Raw genomic sequence first — 20,901 nt, 5'->3', positions numbered from 1 at the left:
ATGGTACAAGGGGAACTGTTTTGGTTGTTTGTATATTGTGGGAGGGAGGAACAGCCCAGCATCTATCTTCCCCTTTTCTCCACTGCAGAAGTATAAGATTCTGAGGATTTTGAGAATTATGCTGTATTACATTAAACAAAGGATTTAGAGGCAGGACTCAAAACCTATCTCCACAACTCTTAAATGACCTCACACAAGCCACTTAATTTCTCTCAGTCTCATTTTACTCATATATAAAATCAATATAGTAATATTTTCCTCAATAGATTGTCATAATGAAGATCAAATAAAATAATATAGATGCTTTAGTACTTTGTTTCCTTTATAAACAATAAAGCATCTTACAAAAGTACTTATTGTATTACTTCTTGACAGAAAATACCTAGTATTTTAAAGACTAGTCTTATAATCAAGAAAATACAGTAAACACTGGTATTAATTTTGAAGAAACCTTAGGAGGTCATGAAAATAACATTCCACCAGAGTAGGAATACTCTTTAATATCCTCTACAACATCTCCATTTAAAATTTTCCACAGCCAAATTTGCAGATGTTATTTTATTAATTCATCCATTCATTCAACAAATATTTCTTGAATGTCTAGTATATTTGAGGTACTCTCTCTTAATGCAATCCAACTGTATCACGTCAGATAGCCATTAATTGTTCCTAAGTTCTTTTGTACATTGAGAATAATTTTCCTATTTCCTTAACACCCTAAAACCCGAAACAAATCTTAATCTCATCTATTCAACAAAGCTTCAACTAACCAACTTATACTAGGCCAAACTTCCCTAGATCTTTAATTACTAGTCATATTAAACGTTCAAGACTCTTCACCATTTCAGCAACTTTTGATAAATCCAAATTTGAAAATAGATCCTTTAAAACTATGGCACCCCAATTAGAACACAATACTTCAGATATAACCAGACCAAGGCAAAATTCTAATAATTTTATGTTATATTTCATTTAAGCTCTTAATAATAAAGTTATCTAGCAATACTTGTAATGACATTAACCTGGCAGGAACATAGTTTCGAGATTACTGATATTGAATTTATGCCATTTATAGTACTCTATCCTCAATTAGCACTGCTACTGGAAAAAGGCTACTTATGGAAATATGGTGGTGGGTTAGGGATGGGATTTTCTTTTAAAAAATATTAGACAAGACCTGGATACAGACCCATTGAAAATCTATTATTCGGTGTTTCTCAAACTTTAGCAATATTCCAACTCCTATTGAAAGGTTTCAGAAATATTGCTTTGCTTCATTTAGACAATAAGATTTTAATTTGAAAGTCGTTTTTAAAAAAGATTTTATTTATTTATTTGAGAGAGAGAAAGAGAGTGTACGAGCAGGGGGGAGGAGCAGAGGAAGAGGGACAAGCAGATTCCGTGTTGAGCACAGAGCCCAACGTTCATGACCCACAACCCCTAGATCATGACCTGAACAGAAATCAAGAGTCAGACACTCAACGGACTGAGCCACCCAGATGTCCCAGCAGGTTTTTTAAAAAGTAGACTCTAAAGAGATTATTAACGTGTTGTTTCTAAATATATGGTAATATTAAGCTCACTGGGTTTAAGATTTACTTTTTATTTTTTACATTTTTTTAAAGATTTAATTTATTTATCTGATAGAGAGAGAGAGAGAGAGAGCACAAGCAGGGGGAGTAGCAGAGGGAGAGGGAGAAGCAGGCTCCCCGCTGAGCAGAGAGTCCAATGTAGGGCTCCATCCCAGGGTCCTGGGATCATGACCTGAGCCAAAGACAGACACTTAACTGATTGACCAACCAAGCACCCCTAAGATTCATTTTTTAATACTGCTCTTAACCATTCTCTGCCAACATTTTAATTTTCCCTTGGCCACCTAACCCACAATATAGAATTTTTCAGTGGTAGTAATAAGAGCTGTTTCCTCCTTTCCCCAGCTTCATTCCACTCCTGAATCCAAAAGATGTAAAGTTAAGAATATATAAATATCAAATCAGGTAGAAAATAATATAAATATTGACTATTTAGAAAATAATGACTATGAGAATTCTAAAAGCTCAAATTTATGGGATGCATAAAGCCATTTCTACAAATATATTCATGGCTAAAAGTACCTTTATTATTAAAGAAACAATGTTTAAAATGAAGTATTCAATTTAGGAACTTAAAGGGTATCAGAAACAAAAGAAAAAGCATAAGGAAAATAAGCAAAGGAGAGATAATATAGGTAAAAGGAAGATGAAGTATTTGGCATTCTGAAAAGCAGTAGAATTGAGAAATAAATCTCAAAACTGGATACTTACTGGGGTGTTGGGAGGAGAGATAAATAGAAAAACCACTGGCAAGTAAAATTGAGGAACAAAAGGGACAGAAAACAAATATGCAAAATTTTAGATGGAATATATAACAGCAAATAAAAAACTTAAAATAAGTGATCTGTACTTTAAATCAATATTAATACATTTGAAAATCTCAGTGAAACATACAATTTTCTAGGAAATGTTTTTCCTAGAAAAACTGACTTAAAGGGAAATAGAAAATGTAAAAAGAAAAAAAAATATTACCAAAGAAAACTCTAGGCCTAGATGTTTTATGAGTATATTCTTCCAGAATTTCAAGGAATAAGTAATTCTCATGCTATCTATTCAATACTTTACGTAGCCTAGCTTTCCAATTCAACCATGAACTCCGGTACTAAAAATTAACAAAGATAGTACAAATAAAGAAAAACACAAACTAATCTCATTTATGATTACAGATGCAAAAATAACAACTGTAATATGAGCAAATAAAATTAGTCAGTACATTAAAATAAGACTACACCATGACTAATCAGGGTTTATTTCATCAGTAAATTTGGAAAACAAAAACCAAGAAGATATGCCATAAAATAAAATGCAATTTCTCATAGAAACTCCTAATAAACTATGACTAGAAGGTTTTTTTTAATAATAAAGAATGTCTTAAATATCTTAATACTTAGTAGTGAAATGTTAAAAACAATTCCATAAATTAAAAACTGCACAAAATACCTGCCATCACGTGTATTACTTAATATCATTCTTGATATTCTAGGCAGTGTAATATGAGAAGGGGTAAAAAAAAGGGCATATAACTGCCAAAAAAGAGAAAACATATCAGCTGAAATATGACTAGAGCTAATAAGTTCAATAAAGGGACAGTTATAAAATGAACCAGCAAAATTCACTAGCATCCCTAAATATGGTAACAAAAAGAAAACAGAATGAAGAATATCTCATCCACAAGAGCAAGCAAAAATATTAAATATTATAGCAAAAACATCAAAAGAAACATGCAGAATCTATATTTAAAAAACAAATCATTGTTGAGGGACATAAAAGAATAAATAGAGGTACATAACAGAAGAAATTTTGAATGAAAAGATTCAATACTATAAAGATGTCAATTCACCCTATAGTTTCATATACATATAATATAACCTTTCAAAAAATTATTTTGGGATTTTAATTGACAATGAAATTAAAATAAAATAAACTTTAGAGAAGTATGCAAACACCTTAAAGAAAATTATGAATGTGGTCTTACAATATTTACTTTTCAAAGATACTATAGCACAATACTAATAAAAGTTTAGATAGATCAATAGACTAGAACCCAAAACTGAGAAATGGTTTCAAATTTGCAATCAGATGATAAAAGATGTTTTTTCAAGTCAGAAGAGATAAGATGGGTTTTTAATAAATAATACAGAGATATCGGGTTAATGGCTTAAGAAAAAAATTAAGTTGTATCTCTAGTTGAAATTACACATCAAAATATATTCAAGAGGAATTAAAGAGTTAAATGAATAAAAGTATAGTCAAAGAATTGGAACAAAATATAACAGAGTTGGGGAAGCCTTTCTAAACAAACCCCCAACATAAAAGAGCATTAAGAGGGAGGGAAAGATTTGACAACAAAAACCATAAAGTAAAAGAAAATGATAAAATGTAACATATATGACAGAGAAAGGTTAATACCATTAAAATATACAGTAAGAGTCTTACAAAACCATAAGAACTAGACAAATCCTTTAATAAGAGAAACGGACAAATAACCTAAACAGGCAATTCACAAAAGAAGAGACATTTAATACAAATAAATTTATGTCAAATGCTTCATTCTCAATAATAACCAAAGAAAGTTAAATCAGCAGTAGTGTACCCTTTTCCCCTACTAAAACCAGCAAGAAATTTTTAAAGTAACAATACTTGTCATTGAGGGCAAGAGAATACTTGCAGATACTGTTGGTAAGAGCGGCACACTGTACCCTTTCTCCTGGGCAGTTTGGCAGTATGAACCCAGACTTTTTAAAAAAGAACACATGCTTTGACCCAGGGATCTCACTTCTTAGGAATACATCCTAAGAAAATAACCACTAATTAATACTGAAAATTATTAAAAAATTATCCATATTCAAGTTTTTCTTTACAATAACAAATAATAAAAAACTATTCAAATGTCGAATAAAAGACTCAGTTAAATTATGAGAACCTCACTTTATGCAATATTTTCTGTAAATAAAAATAGCATTTTAGATGACTTAATCACAGAGAAATTCACAATATATCATTAAGTGGGAAGAATAGCTTATAAAAGGATAGTAAAAGGATGATTCTAATTTTAAGGAAAAAGAATTTAACAAATACATGTATTAATTAAAATGGAAAGGACAAACAACATAATATAGGTAGAATTAATTAATTAATTAATTTTATTTTGTATTTCTATATTTTTTACACTAAATATGTAATGAGGGAAAAATAAGAGGTATGAAAAATGCACAGTGCTTGAGATATAAAATACTGATAACCCACAATAGAATGTATTTCTTGGGGATAGTATTTAAAGATTTTTTTTTTTTTTTTTTTTTTTTTTTATTCATGAGAGACAGAGCGAGAGAGAAAGGCAGAGGGAGAAACAGGCTCCCAAGGAGCAGGGAGCCCGATGCGGGACTCGATCCCAGGACCCTGAGATCATGACCTGAGCCGAAGGCAGACGCTTAACCATCTGAGCCACCCAGGCGCCCTCTTGGGGATAGTATTTAAACCACTCTAAAATTTCAGAATAATTATAACTAATTTAGGTGGATAGTAACTAACTGGCCTGATCTCACCTAGACTAAAAATGCATGTTAAGTTTTAGCAGTGGTTGAATCAAGCTATCTGAATACAACTTAAACTAAATTTCATGTCAGTTCTTATTATATTATTGGGATGCTTTCTGTATAATACTTACGGTGACAAAATACTAGGTTGTAAAAAGAGACAATTATGTAGAGTAAATCAAAACGAAAATTTTAATAAGAACCTTACCTCCTATGCTTATAAAACTGAGAGCAGCACACAAAGTTCACATATCACATAAAGAATCCAGAAAAAAAGTGAAAGAATTTGAAAAGCCTAATTTTGTATGTGTTTTTGCTTTCAAGATTTAGACACTTTGACCATCTCAGGCTAGTACAGTTTTCACATTATAAATTCATAATCAGAATGAAAAATAAAGAAAGATGGAAAGGGGGTCAAGGGGGAGGAGATAACCCAAAGCATAAAAACTTGATGCTGAATCATAACATAATAAAATGTTAGCATCCATGTTACTAAGAAAAAGCAAGACCCCCATCATTCATGCTGGCAAAAGCTTGCCTATGCACAAACCATTTCTGTTCTCACTGTTGTAAAACCAATGACTTTGGAAAGGATAGAAAACACAGAATGACGTGCAAAGTAGCACACAACATGTTATTGCAGCTGGATAGAGAATATGTCACTAATGACTTTCTTTCTACCCGTCAGTTATAAGTTAAATTTTTTTTTCCCCCAAAATAGCAAATGGCCTTTATGAGTGCAGCAGAGAAGCAGTGAGATTCAAAATAATATCCAATTTCCACTTAATTTTAATACTATATTAGTTAATGGAATGAGTTATTAATCATTTCCTGGGAAAGAGATGACTTCCTTTTGTCTTCATTTGAATTGAACACACCATCCCTGAACACTAGACAATTTTCTGCAATAAATTAAAAATAACATTTTCACCAGATAGTAATTGCCAGATGTTTATCTTAAATGAGACATTATCCATGACCAATAGAAAGATTCTCCTGAAGTTGTTTGTAACTTCAGAAAACTAATGTAAATTCCCAAATTGTTAGTGCAAATCAGAGTGAAAAGTGTCTCTCTATAAGAGACAACTGATAGAAATAATGACCATGGATTCTATTCATGATACCAAAACTAGTAATACAGTACTTCTTCTCCACAAAAGCATCAACAAGAGAGATTTAGGGAAGAAGAAGAACTTCCTGACTGATAAGGAAACTTAATTTTGTAATGGTTCTTAACATGTTTCAAAATAATAGCATCAATCACACATCTTCAGAACTAAAGATGCTCATCCTCATCAGGGTCAGAGGTCATGAAAAGTTAAATCCTATGAAATCTGCTTGAGATTAATCAACGTATGATCCTATGGTTATCTTAATAAAAACAGTAACCACAATTTAACCTCATGAGTGTTTTCTAAGTGCCAGGAATTGTTCTAAAAGCTTTACTTACATTAATCCTCTTAATGAGCCTATGAGGTAGAAACTCTCACTCTCCCATTTTAGATACAAGGAATTTGAAACATAGAAAACTTCAGTGACTTGCCCAAAGTCACTCAGCTAGTAAGTGACAGAGCCAGGACTTGAAAAAGGTAACCGAGCCTCAGAATCCACCCATAAACTATTATGTACAACCACATTCTGTAAACTTGTTTTTATAGGTGCTACCCTTGACCCTTTTTGACCAGAAGAAATTCAAATTAATGATTTGGATTCATAAATTAAGACATTATTATGATTTCAAGAGGAAAGACTAAAATTATCTTTTTTTTTTTTTTTTAAAGATTTTGTTTATTTATTTATTAGAGAGCAAGCGAGAGAGAAACAGCACGAGAGAGGAGAGGGTCAGAGGGAGAAGCAGGCTCCCCGCTGAGCGGGGAGCCCGATGTGGGACTCGATCCCAGGACCCTGGGATCATGACCCGAGCCGAAGGCAGTCGCTCAACCAACTGAGCCACGCAGGCGCCCCTAAAATTATCTTTAACTTAATTTGTTCTTCATCCTTTGACATTTGTTTCTTTTTCATACCTTTCTGTTAAGTAAGTTAATGAAGCAATTTATCTTATAATTTATATGTTTATAGACTAATAAAAAGAGAAGGAAAAATTTCATTCTCTAAACATTATAAAGAATAAAAGTTCAAGGACACACTATATACTTACCCTCCATATATAAACAAATGTTAGAGGTAAGAATTTAGTATTAGGGTACAGAGATCAGCAAGCATGTTGTTATACAAAATAACATTCTCTCCACTGACATGTTTGATATTTCATATAGTGTACCTTTAATTTCTCCAAGAAGTTCACTGGTATTTAGTCTTTCCATTTTTTCCTTCCAATCTTTTGAAAGTAGTTTTTCCATGCAGGAGGAATCTATTAGAGTAAAAAATAATAAGTATTAAAAGTATTACATATGTATTTTTAAGTATTAAAATATTACAAATCCAAAAAGCCAGTTTATGGAGAAACTCTCTCATTTAAAAATGATCAAAGCTATTTTTCATTGTTGTTTTAACCCTAGGATACAGACAATTATATTACTGTATCTATCACAAAATACCACAACTAAATTTATTTTTACCAGAAGATTATTTGAACTATTCCCAGGAAAAAAGATAACGCTTAATAATTTTATCTTGGTATTATAAATATAATTCTATTAATATTCAGTCACATTTATCATTTCTTAGACTGACAGGACAGAAAAGGGGGCTCTTTCCTATGATAGGTTTAAGTTTAGATTTTGTTCCTTTTAATCCAGGTGATTTTTTTTTAAGTCTAAGCAAAATTCATGTGCTCTTCAAGGAAGAATGACAAATCTTCAAGGGAGAAGAAACCAAAGTGTAAACACTTAGTCCTTAAGAAAAGAAATAATATATGGCAATTTTTGTAAAATACCCACTTAGAGAAAAATTCAAAGAAAATAAAGTCAAGATGTTCTCTGTCCCTCAGTAATAAAAACTACTGAAAGTTTTCTCTTATATAGAAAGGGATATATAGTCTTATAAAGGAAATACTAAGTTAACACTACTTGCCCTATTGCATATCCAAGTAACATACTAAATTATAGAGAGTGATTCTAGTTGTTTCTATAAAGATTCACAAAGGTTATAGAAACTTAAATTTTACAATGTCCTAATAATTAGCAAATTTTTCTCAATGAGTTATTTTTTTGTCTCTATTCAGATGGGTTTGCAACTAGAGCTACTGCTTACAACTATTTATATATATCTGTTAAACTTCAAATCTTAACAAATAAGCCATGCTTCCAAAAGGGAATGCAGATTTAAATACTAAATCCTCAGTGCAAAGCATACTCCCATTACACTTTAACATTCCAAGTGTCAAAATTCTGATAACTTCTTTTTAAAATTATATTTAAAATAGTTACACCAATTCCAAATGCCTTTCTTCTCCCATATCAGTACCTATCTCTTTAGCATTTTCCCTTTCATTTTTTTTCTCCAACTTCTAAATCCTCCTTGAATTTTTCAGAATGACATTAAGGTCAAGATGGATCTAAAGGGTTTTAGAAACTAGATAAGCTTTAGAAAAAGACGGTGAGCCCTGGGTAAGAGATGAGAAGACCATTGCATGGTTAGAAAGTATTGGTGAGAACAATTAACATTTGTCCGTGACATGATCAATCAATCAAGGAATGGATGGAATCCAGATCAGTGTGTCGTGAAATGGCTGACGAAGAACACCAACCATACTAGCTCTCTATCACAGAAGCTAAAGTTCTTTCTAAATAGAAGTCAGCTTGATTCTATTAAGTGAAATCTCACTGCCTGTTCCCTTCCTTCTTCCCTCTATCTTTCCTTCCTCCTTTTCTTCTATTCTTTCCTATTAATTATTTTTTTAGGCTTCAACAAGTGATCTACTACCATAATTAAAAACTGGATACTGAGTGATCTTCCAAAAGGACCTATGTGCATATGCATACATCAGTTTGCATTTAATTTCCAAAATGGTCTCTTGCTACTTTTATTTTAAATTCAGAAACAAGGTATGTACTTTGTTCTATACATATTTTGCTTTTATGCTAAAGTAATAAAAATGATAAGACTAAATTGGGGAGTTAAGAAGTAAATCCTCAAAGCCATGCCTAACAGAGATTAGTTTTTCCCAAATCGGGTTTCAATTTCTGAGAGAGATCGATATAACAGCAGATCATGGATAAGAATAATCAACAAAATGTCTTCAAGTTCCTATCCTACCCAGTTTTGCTAGTGCTTTTTCTTTTAACCCTTTCATACATGTTGTAACATTGTATTAAACTGATAATCACTGATATAAATGCTAAAGCATAATTTGTTTGGTTCAAATTTGAGTTGAGAGCATATATTATAATAGTAAAAGACAAAAGCCCAATTTACTAGTAATGATCACAAATTCAGAGCAAGTTCATAAACTAGGATTAGATACACACTAAATGTAAAACAGGCTAAAATATGTCTCTCATTTCTATAAATAGACCTGAAATCTTTCAGAGCTCCAGGAAAAGAATGCTGAAGCTTCATGGGAGAAAAATAGAACTGTATGGACAACAGGAACACACACTTCAAACATAAATCAGACCATGTGTACACAGCTTCACATAAAAGCTACTCATTAATAAAATGGTTAATTACATCAAAGCATTTCACATTCCTATTAAAAAATTAATCCTCACCATAATGCTGAGTTAATCTAGTTAATACAAGTTCCCATTTCGGTAGAAGAAACTGAGGGGAAAAAAAATAAAGCAGGCTTTCCTTGTCTATATTTATAACTCATGAAAATATTTAATAACAATCACTGATTGCCTTTAACTACAGGACAATAGAAGTCATTGCCTACAGCCTTACCAATTTAATCTCAATTCTAAGAGATTCCAGGAGGATTCAAAACTCAGGAAGTCTCTTGAAAAACTCTCAGCTTTCTCACCTAATTATCTGACTGCCAAACCTCAAAGGGCATGCCACAATTAGTGTTAAGCATGCTCCATACTATAATGGGAAACAAGTAAGATGAGGGGAGAAAGGCCAGACGATACAGACTGTTAGCAAGTACCACACAGGTGAAGGACACCACTGCCACCACCGACAGGTTTCTGACTTGGAATGAGGAAATATGTAATAGATAAAGTTGTAAATGAAAATTTATATTTTCAGATTTCCCACTCAACAATATCCAGCTAAGGGTGCAAATTAAAAGCAAGTATTCATCCTCTGTGTGGCACATCCCTCAACTACATTAACAGGACACTAGCGTAGAGAGGTAATTGATCGGATCAGACTTTACTCCATTCTGATCACGCACAAATGCAAAAACCAAAAAGGTCAGAATAAGGTAAGAAGCCCAGTTTGTATTATGTACACGGGAATGAGTAGTCATGGAGGATTCCAAATGGAATAAAAGGACTGAACATCACTTAGATATTCTTGGATTATTTTATACAGAAAATTAAGTTTTAGACAATTGACTTGAAAACAACTAATACACTTACAGTAGTTCTGCAGTTCCCAAAACATGAAATAATATATACGTATTTTACTATCTGAGTTTGATTATTCAAATTTTAGTATTTTGACTGAGTTGTCTTCAGCTAAAAAAATAGGAGAGGAACTACATACTTTTTGGAAATTAAGTGAAAGAACCACAACATTCCGAGATTTAAAAAAAAAATGTCACCATGATATGTACACATTAAAAAGAATGTAAGCCATTATATTTCAGCATAAAAGTGGAAAATGCCTAATTTAATTCATCTTACTTTGAAAGAAGTAGTGTCCATAAACTAATACATATTCAGTGCAATGCAGGACTTTATTACATTTATCTTGTCTAAGTTTTGTAAATAATGTGATCAAAACAAGACTCAAAAATCAAGAGCTGGACTTCAATTCTTGCTTATATTTTAATCAAGGATATAAAAGGTTTTGACATGTTAAAATTAATTCTCAGCCACATAGTTTTTGGTTTTTCTCTTTTCCTTTGCAATTAAAGTTTTTCAAGAAACGTTTTCTAAAGAAAAAAGTAAAAACACAATTCAGAGATAATTTTTAATAAATAACCTGCATAATGGATTGCAAAGCAACGTTTCTGCTTCCTAAGTATCTAGTTTTCAGGCCAGGTGAGTCAAGAATGTTTTATTATGCTAACAATTAATTTCACCGTACAAGAGAAATTTGAAGCGAGAGTATGTGAGATATTTATTTCCTAACCTGTATGATAATATTTTAGGAACAATTTTAAATTATTCCTAATTAAACAAAGCCACAGCAGCATTAACTCCTATTCTGCACATTATTTAAAATGTGTCAAAGAGGTCAAATAAATAAATCATTGATAAAACTAAAGCATGGGAGAATAGGAAAGAATAACGGGAAATATTTTTAGGACACAGGTACTTTAAAACAATTCACCTGTGAGTAAACACTATTCCTTTTGCCTCAAAGTGATAAAGTTATAAATGCTAAAACATTAGAAACATGACATGAAAAATATCTTTAAAATATTTTAGGAGGAAAAACAATGACTGCTACCCCAGTATGTAAATTTCCTCCTGCTTTATTAACTCTTTTAAGAGAATATTAAGTCAATTCCTTTTATTTTTACCATAAGAATCATACATTTCAAATGCAATAAATCTTCTATGTATTCAAGAACAATGATAACTTATCAAAAGTACCTTGACCTTGGTTTACAACTAGTTCTGACTCTATATGTATTTATACTCCTGCTGCTCATCCATCCCACATTTTTCATTAGGAAACAGACGCACATGCCAGTTACTGTACATTTTTCCACAGTGACAAGTGCTCCACAATACAGTGGGATAAAATTGGAGCTTGGAGAGCTTGAAGAGCACTCTTAAATTTTAATTAAAACCCTCCAAGCTCACTAAAAATAATTAGACACTAAAATGTGCCAGTTTTATTTTGAAGTCACTATAACGTACAAAGCACACTCCCTGACGACTGCTCATGCTGTCCTTCTCTCTCTCTCTCTCTCTCTCCCCCCCTCTCTCCAATGAAACAACTGATCTTCCAAATACGAATAAGGGGGTATAAATAGAGGCTGTTTCAGGCCTGCTCTTCATGCTGGGAAGCTGGCAGAAAAGACTGCAGAATGGGTTTTTCAGACTGCACCAAATGAACCTAGAATAACTTGCCTAACAGAGAGTTCGAATCACTGACAAACTCTGGATAAAATTCAGTCTGCAAGAAACACGAGTTATATCACTGATCTTTTTTGATCCAAAAGCCAAACCTTTAACCTCTTAAATGTTTTTGCTATCTTAAAATATCTCATACAATGCTATATTCCATCCTATTTTTAGCCAAGCAGCAAGAGAAAGCATGCCTTTCCCATACAGCAGGGCAATGATAGAAACATCAACACAGATGCTCTGCCAGGAAGAGCTGGGCTTCTCAAGCACTTGATCATTAAGGAATGCACCAACTGTTTTGGATAATCTCGTGCCAGCTCCCCTTTTGCTCCGCACTCCCCTCTGGGAGTGGCCAATCTTGTCCTGGTCCTAATTTTTCATTTTCCTCCTCCATCGCACCCCCACCATCCCAGAAAATATGAGAAATGGCATTTATGCCTAGCCATGAAAAAGCAGGCTCACTTCCCCAAACAGACCAAAACTTTCAAACAATTAACCCTCCCCTCTTCTTTCAGATAAATTACTAAGTATAAAATGCAATCTGTTTCCTTTGTTTATTCAATATGAACAATTTGTAAATGACTCAAGGATAAAATTCAGAAAATGTTGTGCTAAATTAGAACCATTATAAACATGCTAATGACTCAATGCTTGAGTAAAACATGCATGATCGGTGTGAAGAAATAGATTTAGTTCCTGTGAAATTCTGTTGTGCTGCCTTAAAATGATTTGGTCATTAAATCAGATATTTTTCCTTCCAGGAAAAAATGTTAATTCCACAGCCACTTTACTAGATAATATACTGTGAGTGTGTATGTATGTGTGTGTGTGTGTCAAAGGGAGCTTTGGAAATGTCATTAGAACTGTTAGATGCAAGATTTTGGCATATTCATAAGGGAGAAAAAGATCCACACTTGAAACCTGTAAGAAATACACATACAGACATCATCGCATTAGGTGCAATATTCTCTCTTTGCACTGTTTTTATCTACCAAAGTCTTTGATAATTTTTTATGGGAATCCCATAAAATTGGCACTTAACAGACATTTATGGAAGTCACATTGTTCTATGCAGGTAAGAGGTATATGTTTCATCTGCTTTCCAAGGTTGCTTAGCACCTAGAAAAGTATCAGAGGGATCACTCAAAACCAAATTTCTCTCCCCTACCCATCAAAGTACAACTACTACCAATGCCAATACAGAAAAAGAGGGAAACATCCAACACGTGATTCAGAGGCTCACAGCCTACTGCTGTCGCTGAAAGAGACTTCAGTGGTCCTTAAGACCAACACCCTCATTTCAGGAATGAGAAAACAGAGTCAAGACAAGGAAGTCATTTGGCTTACCCAAGGTCAAACAGTTGGTGACAGAGCCCTGACTCCAGTTCCGTGCTGGTTCTACTGAAATGACTATTTAAATCATATTTGAACATCAGTTTTACAGTCTCTATACCACAGCATCAATTGTAGGAAATGAATAATTACATCTATTATTGTTTCAGGCATAGAGTGAAGCACTCTCGTTCCTTGGAGAGGGGCACTAAAAATTCAAGGTACTGCAGTGAAAAGTCAATAATTTTCAACAGCCAGTTCTCCCATACACACTCCGTTATGCTGGTCCTTCTATTCCCTCATATTGCCTTTTCCTTAATGCCTTACCTTGGTTTGAACTAAGAGCTTCCCTTCTCCAAATATCATCCACTAAGGAATAGTTAAGATGCTGCATAAAAATACTATTGAACTTAAAAAGTAATCCCTTATTAGGTTTTATCTTCATGTACAAGAAGTAAATGTGTAGGCTGAGACCTTGGTTTTTCACGGTAGCTCATTGCCCACGACACCTTCAAATTTACTACAGTTTTAATGAGTAAAAATGTTCCATTAGAAACTACGGCTGTCCATATTAATAAAATTATTACTCATCATGACCTCCTCTCATGACCCTCCCTACATTCTGCTGCTCTGTTGCCAAAGGCTAAGGTATTCAAACCATAGAACACGGGGCACTGTTCTTTGGGTTCTACAAATATTTCATTTTTACATTTTTTCAGTACATATTTAACTGCTTTTTAGAAACTGTATTAGACTGTGGAAACAATAACTTCAGTGTCCTGTATCCCCCTTTTTGGGTTTCTTGGGGGAAATGTTTCTGAATACCACTATCGTCCTGATGGAGTAGCCCATCACAGAACTCTACCACCTGTCTCCTACTGTTCCCCCTAGCCACATGGACAGTAATTTGACCCAATCCGAATTCTCTGCTGGAACTATGTAGAAAGGCTCTCTTAAGCTCAGATTGGAAACTATGAGCATGTAGCCCTGGGATTGTCATGTCCATCTTCTCTGGCACATGGAGAGAGCCCGCATGAATGAAGAGTGAGTGAAGCCAAAAATACAAAGAAAAACAGACAGGAGAGAAGATAAGATAAGCAAACAAACAAACAAATCTTTACATCATACTAGCATATTTACATCTAAAAAAAGCAAAAGCCAAACTCTGCTCCTGAGCTTCTTGGTAATGTAAGCCAATAGAGTCCTATTTTTGCTTGTTTGAGTTGGGTTTCTGCCCATTGCAACTAAAAAAAAAAATAAATCTAAACAATATGAAAACCATAATAAAAACTGTCATATCTGTTATATTCCAAATGGCAACACACTGGAAACCACCAACACATTAACTTGTACTACCAGGTTAAAACATTTATTATGCAAATCTTGAAATAAACCTCTGCTTTACTGAAAGATATGTAACAACTTTAAAGTAAACTGTTACAGGGGTACCTGGGTGGCTCAGTCGGTTAAGCGTCTAACTCTTGCTTTCGGCTCAGGTCATGATCTCAGGGTCGTGAGATCGAGCCCCTTGTCGGGCTCTGTGCTCAGCAGGGAGTCTGCTTGAGGATTTTCTCTCTCCCCCTCTGTCCCTCCCCCACCTCCCTATATTAATTAACTAATTGATTAAACTGTTATAGGACTGCTATTTACAATTATTTAGCTATCTAAATTAGGATTTTCTAAACACGATGCAACCAAAAGAAAACATAGCAGAAATAAAGTGGAAGCTGGGGCTCATTAAAAACAAAAACAAAAACAAAAAACAAAAAACCAAAAAAAAAACAACAACAAAAACCTCCCATCTAAAATTAGCAAGCCCCAATTTCAGTTTTGTGTTCATCAAAACAGCTTCATTGTTCTGGTTAATTACAAAATAAGTTTTTTCTGATGAAATATCCTTTCTTATCTGTTTTATTTCTTTATAGGCAATTCATAAAAATAAATTTAAAATAAGGTTATACTTCTTAAATTGGTTTTAAGGACCCTCCATAATCTGGGCCTAGTGATTCACCTCCTATTATTCTTCCTACATGAAACTTTTCATTCTGTTCAAATGAGTACACTAAAATACATCACTCTTTTGTACAAAACTTGTGCTTTTTCACTTTACCTTTGCTCATAACATCCTCCTGATCTGAATGTCTCCCCAGTTCTTGATGCGTTCTAAAAACCTTCCTATTCTGCAGGGCCTACATAATTAAATACGACCTCAATTATGCCTTGGAAATTCACATCCTCCAAAAAGCAAAATAAACTTGTTGAGCATATATTATCTGTCAGGCACTGTGCTTTTTATATTCTCTTCATGGATCAACTCATTACATCTGAACTTCACAACTCTTTTCTACATCTATCACTGCTGTTACTTATCAATTTTACCACCATATGATTAAGTAAACGATCAAGTTCATACTGCATTACCCTAACTAAATATTAAGTTCCTTGAGGGTCAAGAAATGTTTCTGATACCACTTTGTATTCTTCCATAATACTTAACCCAGAGCTCGGCACATAGTAAGTACTAAAATAAATTCCTTAATATACTTAAAAAAAATCACTTTTTTGTGTATGTCAAGCAACAACAGAACTACTTTGCTTTTTAAAATTAATCATATTGATGTATAATTTAACATACACATATAATAAGTGCACTCACTTTAAATGTAAATTCTATGAATTTCATCTAATTATACATTCATGTACCTGTCACCCCAAAGAAGATAATAGTTATCTTGTGTTATCTTTCAATGATCCATAATCCTAACCCTGAACTGATTTCTATTATTACAGAATAGTTTTGGCTACTCTTGAATTTCATTAAAAAAAGTATGAAAGTATACAGTAGGTACTTCTTTAAATACAAATTAAAATTTTTGAGATTCAATCACGTTGCAACATGTGTTAGCAATTTGGTCATTTTTGTTAATGGGTAGATTTCCATTGTATAAACACACCACTTGTTTATCCATTTATCTGTTTATGGACATGAGGGTTTTTCCCACTTTGGGGAAAAAGTCAATAATTTTTCTATTTCTAATATTTCTAATAGCTAATATTTCTATTAGCTATTAGAAGTAAGGCTAATAGAAAAACTCATTCATAATCTTTTTATTAATATGTCTTTTTTTCCCTCTAAAAATGGAATTTCTTCTAAAAGTAGGGCTGTTTTGTGCCTGAATTTATTTTTTTTTAAATTTTATTTATGTATTTAATTTAGAGAGAGAGAGAGTGAGCAGGGGGAGGAGCAGAGGCTGAGGGAGAGGGAGGGGGAAAGAATCTCAAGCAGACTCTGCACTGAGCACTGGGCCCATTGGGGGGTTAGATCTCCAACCGGGAGATCATGACCTGAACCAAAACCGAGAGTCAGAGGCTTAACCAACTGGGCCACCCAAGCGCCCCTGTGCCTGACTTTATAAGAAACTGTCAAAAAGTTTTCCAAAGTGATTATGTAACTTTACACTTCTACCAACAAAGTATGAGATTTCTAGTTGCTTTATTTTCTTATTAACACTTCTTAGTATGTTATAATCATTCTAGTTTTGCCTTAGTGAGTTTTAAGAGTAATTTATATATTTCCTTTTGTTATCTATTTGCAATTTATTCCCATTGTGGTCAGAGAATATACCCTACACAATTTCAAACTTTCTGTATTTATTTTGACTTGGTTTATGGCCCAGTATATGTTTATCTTGTGAGATGTTCCATATTCATTTGAAAAGAATAATTATTCTGCAGTTTTTTACTATAGTGCTCTATCAGTGTGAATTAGCCTAAGTTGATTGATAGGGCTGTTCAAGTCTTTGGATTTTTGTTTGTTTGGTTTTTTTCCCTTCAAATTCTGAAAGATGATTATTGAAGTCTCCAACAACAATTGCATTATATATCTCTTTGTTTTTTCCTTCCAATTCTGTCAACCTTTGCTTCACGTATTTTGATCCTCTTTATATTTAGGAATTTTATGTCTCCTTGATGAATTGACTCTTTAAGCATTATGAAATATTTTTCTTTTTCTCTGTAATATTTCTTTTTCTGAAGTCTACTCTTATATTATTATAGCCACTTCAGCTTTCTTACCACCGGTGTTTGTATAGTGTATCTTTGCCCACCCTTCTATTTTTAACCTATTTACATCTTTATATTTACTGTATTTCTTATAGTCGGTATATTAGTTAAATCTTTTTAAATACAATCTGATAATCTTTACCTTGCAAAATTATTACAATCAGTCCATTTACATTTAATGTAATTATTCTTAATAGAGGTTATTATAACTAAATTATTAAAATTACAATTAAAAATTTAAAATTATTAAAATTACAAATGTCTTTAATCTTTGCCTTCAGATATACCATTTCCAGTACTCCTCATTTCTTTTTTAAAATCTAAATTTCTATTTTCCTTCAGCCTGACAAAATTGCTTTAAATGTTTCTGTGGTGAAAATCTACTGGCAGTTAATTTCCTGAATTTTTGTTGGTCTGCAATATCTTTATTTCATCTAAATTTTTTAAGAATATTTTTGCTAAATAATGAATTCTAGGTTTAAAATTTTTTTCTTCCTTTAGGACTCTAAAAGATGTCATTGTAACATTTCTGACTTGTATTTTTTCTGATGTGAAGTCAGGGATACTCTCTTTGTACCGCTATAAACAATGTGTCTTTGGTCATTTTTAAGATTCTCTTTTGTTAGTTTTTAGCAATTTGATTTTGGTGTGCTTTGATATACATTTTTCTTTGTCTTTATCCTCGAATCTGGACGTTTATATTTTTTGACAAATTTGGAATTTTTTCAGCCATTATTTCTTCAAATACACACACACACACTTTTTTGGGGGGTGTCTATCACCTTTAAGTATCTAATTGCACATATGGTACATCATTATTTCTCATAAGCTATGAGGCTTTGTTCATTTTTTTTTTTTCTCCCTGTGCTTCTGTTTGGATGGCTTTGATTGCCCTGTCTTTAGTGTCACTTATCTTTTCATCCACAGTTAATTGTTTGGATTTACATTTATGAGGTATTTATTTTTAAATCTCAGACACTATATTTTTCACTTCTTGAATTTCTATATGCTCTTTTTTATTGTTTCCATTTCTCTTTATTATGTTCATATTTTCCTTTAAATCCTTGAATATATTTATAATAGCTATTTAATTTTTTATCAAAGTATAATTAACATAGTGTCATTTTCAGATGTATAATGATTCAACAATTCTATATATTTCTCAGTGCTCATCAAGATAAGTGTATTCTTAATCCCCTTTATCCCTTCCCCTACCCACCTTCCTTCTGACAATCAGCAGATGTTCTCTGTATTCCACAGTTGACTTTTTTGCTTTTCTCTGTTTGTTTGTTTGTTTTGTTTTGTTTCCTAAATTCCACATGAGTGAAATCATATGGTATTTGTCTTTCTCTGACTGACTTATTTCACTTAACATTATGCCCTCTAGGTCCATCCATGTTGTTGCAAATGGCAGTATCTCATTCATTTTTATGGCTGAGTAATATTCTACTGTAGATGATAGATAGATAGATAGATAGATAGATAGATAGATAGATAGATCTATTATATATGTATAAGATTTCTTCTTTATCCATTCATCTATGGATGGATGTTTGGGCTGCTTCCACATATCTTGGCTATGATAAACAATACTGCAATAAACACAGGGGTGCGTATCTTTTTGAATTAGTGTTTCCCTTTTCTTTGGGTAAATACACAGTAGTGGAATTACTGGATCAAATGGTAATTCTATTTTAATTTTTTGAGGGAAACCTCCATGCACCAATTTACATTTCTACTGACAGTGTATGAGAGGGTTCCTTTCTCACCACATCTTCACAAACACTTGTTACTTCTTGGTTTTGATTTTAGCCACTCTGACAAGATGACACGTCATTGTAGTTTTGATTTGCATTTCCCTAATGATTGGTGATGTTGAGCATCTTTTCATGTGTCTGTTGGCCATCTGTATGTCTTCTTTGGGAAAGTGTCTAGTTAGGTCCTCTACCCATTTTTAGTTGGATTTTTCTTTTCTTTTTTTTTTTTTTTTTTTGGTGTTAAGCAGTATAAGTTCTTTATATATTTTGGATATTAGCCCCTTATTGGTTATATCATTTGCAAATATCTTACTTCCATTGAGTAGGTTGCCTTTTTGATTTGTTGAAGGTTTTCTTTGCTGTACAAAAGTTTTTCCTTTGGTGTAGTACCAATAATTTTGCTTTTATTTCCCTTGCCTGAGGAGACACATCTAGAAAAATGTTTCTATGGCCAGTGTCAAAGAGATTACTGCCTATGTTTTCTTCTAGGAGATTTATGGTTTCAGGTTATAATAGCTATACTAAAGTCATTGTCATTATTAATTCTATCATCTCTGTAATTTCTGGGCCTCTTTCTATTGACCAATTTTTCTCATGCTTATAGGCTTATGTTTTCTTGCTTTTTCATTTGTCTAGTATTTTTACTGGATACTGGACAATATGTATATTACATTTCTGAGTATTTGGAATTTGTTCTTTTCCTTTCAATGGTTTGAATTTTCTTTTGATGGGTATCCATTTTCTCATAGATCATCTTAATCAATTTGAGGCTTCTTTTTAAGCTTTTTAATAATGGGTCTACCCTTTTTTTTCCCATTTATTTATTTATTAAAGTAATCTCTACACTCAGTGTGGGGCTCAAATTCATGACCCTGAAATCAAGAGTCACATGCTCTTCCCACTGAGCCAGCTAAGCGTCCCTAGAATACCTGTAACTCTAGGGATAATTTATTCTCATTCCAAAGGTATGGCTTTTCTGGGTCTCCACTGAATGCCTTGAGTGTTTAATGAGGACACTCCCCTGTAGCAAGTTAGAACTTAAATAATGTCTCCCAATAATATGTGAACTCTGATAGTTTTTCAGTTTAATAGTTTTTCTTTTCTAGGTAGTTTTTCTTTGCTGAGCCTCTTATATTCAAACTCTATTTAGGTGCAGCTAAGTGTTCAGCCAAAAATTCAAAGGGACCCCAGAGAAGATTTTTGGAGTTTTCTCTGTATAGCTCCCTTCACTCTCAGATTTCCACCTGCAAATTATAGCCACTACAATTTCCCAAAACCCTGATGACTGCTCAGTTCATGTAGAGGCTTCTCTATAGTACTTCGGTTGGCTCTCCCTGCATCAAGAATTGGTAAATGCCACCAGATAGAAAACCAGGATAATCTTATGGCTCACTTTGTTTTACTTCCCTCATAGATTATAGTCTTGTGCATCTTGTTTTCTAATTTCTTAAAACAGTTCTTATATATA

General features: G+C 33.0%; 1 protein-coding gene across 6 annotated transcripts in view; it reads right to left on the bottom strand.

Annotated features, from left to right (window-relative positions):
* SOX6 (SRY-box transcription factor 6) overlaps positions 1–20,901 on the bottom strand; it is a 594,109-nt gene that overhangs the window by 236,568 nt on the left and 336,640 nt on the right. For all 6 annotated transcript variants that reach the window (XM_021685803.1, XM_021685805.1, XM_021685806.1 and 3 more), the window contains one exon: positions 7,410–7,499. In XM_021685803.1, coding sequence (XP_021541478.1) covers positions 7,410–7,499 — 90 coding nt within the window. The remainder of the gene's footprint in view (positions 1–7,409; positions 7,500–20,901) is intronic.

Source organism: Neomonachus schauinslandi, chromosome 11 (assembly GCF_002201575.2).
Source record: "Neomonachus schauinslandi chromosome 11, ASM220157v2, whole genome shotgun sequence".
NCBI lineage: Eukaryota > Metazoa > Chordata > Mammalia > Carnivora > Phocidae > Neomonachus > Neomonachus schauinslandi.
Note: the sequence above shows the minus strand (reverse complement) of the source record. Positions and strands in the feature narration are given on the sequence as shown.